This window comes from Nanorana parkeri, unplaced genomic scaffold (genome assembly GCF_000935625.1).
Source record: "Nanorana parkeri isolate BGI_ZX_2015 unplaced genomic scaffold, ASM93562v1 scaffold154, whole genome shotgun sequence".
NCBI lineage: Eukaryota > Metazoa > Chordata > Amphibia > Anura > Dicroglossidae > Nanorana > Nanorana parkeri.
The window spans coordinates 1,629,756-1,632,007 of NW_017306422.1; the positions used below are offsets into that span (position 1 = coordinate 1,629,756).

A 2,252-nucleotide genomic window follows, 5' to 3' on the forward strand; every position below is an offset into this window, starting at 1 on the left:
GGGGTTGGCGGAGGTCGGGGGCGGAGCCGCTGTCACAGAACTAAGGCCGAGCGGTGAGGGGAGAGAGAGGCGCCGGCTGTCAGATCCAGACCGAGCATCTCTCTCTCTCCTCACCGCTCGGCAGTAGTTCTGTGACAGCGGCTCCCTCCTCCCACTCCCCCGCCCCCCGTTCCTTCACTTCTTCTCGGATCCCCGCTGCATACAGATAGGGAGAGCAGTGGGGATCCAGAGAAGCCCCACTGGCGGGAGGAGAGTACATCGCGATCACTGGTAGATCGTTATAGACCTTATGGCCACCCCTGATATAGACAAAAAGAGATCAAATTAAAAAGTTTTGTTTTCTTTTTAACCAGTGTTCATTCTGAAATATGTAGTATTGCTGTAGATAAAAGGTATACATTTTATTCTATAATTGATCCATTGCAAAGATATTTCTAAATGAAAAAAGGAAATCTTTTTATGTCCCCAGGGCAGTAAGTAAGGAACACCCTGACAGCAGTAATACCAGACAATGGTTTTAATTCTGCCCACTTTATCCCAAGCTAAGAAAAAATATTTGGCTATAGATACAATTTAACCCTTTTATTAACTTTTATCGGCCTTAATTAGCTCTATAAGCTTGCATGTAAGAGCCATCACTGGCTGTTTAAGATGGCAGCCGCGATCTTGGTATAACCACTTCAGGATGCCGCCGTTTATTTACGTACAGAGGGCCTTAAGCAGTTAGTCTAGGACATTGTATTAGCAGCACCAGGCTGCTACTTCGCTTTTTAATTCCAGTGGAAGCACATGTCTACTTAAAACCATAGAATTCAAAGAGGGTGCACTTTCTTTTGCACATGACTGTAGGTACCCTTTTAAATAGGAATACATATTAAGGTCACCCCTTTGATCTACATAGGAATGAAATAGTATTACATCACATTTACAATGCATTTTATTTAGTATACAGAATTTACTATTTCTTGGATATGTAGATAAAAATGGGTAATGCAACTTTCAGGCTATCTTCTGCAAGTTCATTTTACACAAGTCTGGCTGCATTTTGACAGCAGCTGCCCCATTGTTTTGACAGCCAGGAATTGTAAATAATAGTAGTGGGGAAGCAGCATCAAGGGAAGAGGAGCAGGGCGATTTTAGGTTTTTGTAGGGCATATCCCCGAGCCTAAGGTCCTCAGATGGCTAAATTAAACACATTCTGCCACACTGCACAGTCCAAAGGGTGAAACCGCTTTTCAATTCATAATATGGTATTTCTGTCTGACCGGGTTATTCACAAAAGGATGAAGAGTTTGGCAGGAGAAGTGAACAGTCTAGGCCAAAGTAGACGATTTGGAAAAATTCTCCAATTCAGCCCACGTTCCAGTACAGCTATGTTGACCTAGATTGTTCACTTCTCCAAACTCATCACCAGTTGGTGAAGAACCCTGCGAGTCATTGACCTAGAACAAATATGCTTCCTCTGCCTTGAGAAACTACAGCAACATTAATAAAGCAGAGTTTATCGAAACGTAAAGCACTGGGCCACACTAAATAATTTTTTTGCCGTGATATCAAAATCACACCTTGGTGTGCACAGAGATGTAACTTTTTTGGGGGGGGAGATTATATAACAAAATAATAAGGAATGTGGTACTTACTTTGCCAGGATAATTACACTCAGTATTAACTTTATAACTTCAGTCACACAAACAGCCGTTGTAGAAAAGTACATTTCAGTTGTTACTGTTCTTGTGTATCGTAAAGCCACAGTATATGCAGCAGCCACCAGAGTCATTACCAACAAACAATACAGCTTGAAGAGCAAACTGACATTCTCTGAGGAAAAGAAAAAATACAATATAAATAGAATACTGAAATCACAGTACCGTGAATGCATACTGTATATGTGAATACTATGTAGCGCTCACCCCCGAAGGAGCCGCTGAATATTGAAATGGGTTCTCCTACCTGTTGGTTCCAGCTACCGGTCCCCTTTGAACAGCAACAGCACACCGACACTCACGGACAGAACGGCTCGAGTCTTAGGGTCTTTTTGGGGTATTTATTTGCAACATCAATAGGAGAGAGAGGGTTTAGGGTCTGTAGGATGCCCTTGGAATCTTCTGAGGACAGCTTTCTCCCCTAGCAACCGCTAAGGCTGAAATCATTGCGATCTGGTCCCAGGGACCAATAGTAGTAGTAGTAGTACTGTGAACAGATACCTGGAATAGGGTGTGGGATCTCCCTTGTGGGTCTCAGACGGACGCTCG

The 2,252-nt window shown here is 43.1% G+C and overlaps 1 protein-coding gene across 1 annotated transcript in view; it reads right to left on the reverse strand.

Moving 5' to 3' along the window:
- LOC108785300 (CMP-sialic acid transporter-like) overlaps window positions 1-1,819 on the reverse strand; it is a 15,362-nt gene extending 13,543 nt beyond the window's left edge. Inside the window, exon 1 of the mRNA XM_018554341.1 lies at window positions 1,641-1,819. Coding sequence (XP_018409843.1) covers window positions 1,641-1,777 — 137 coding nt within the window. The 5' untranslated portion in view covers window positions 1,778-1,819. The remainder of the gene's footprint in view (window positions 1-1,640) is intronic.
- Between the last annotated feature and the right edge of the window lie 433 nt (window positions 1,820-2,252).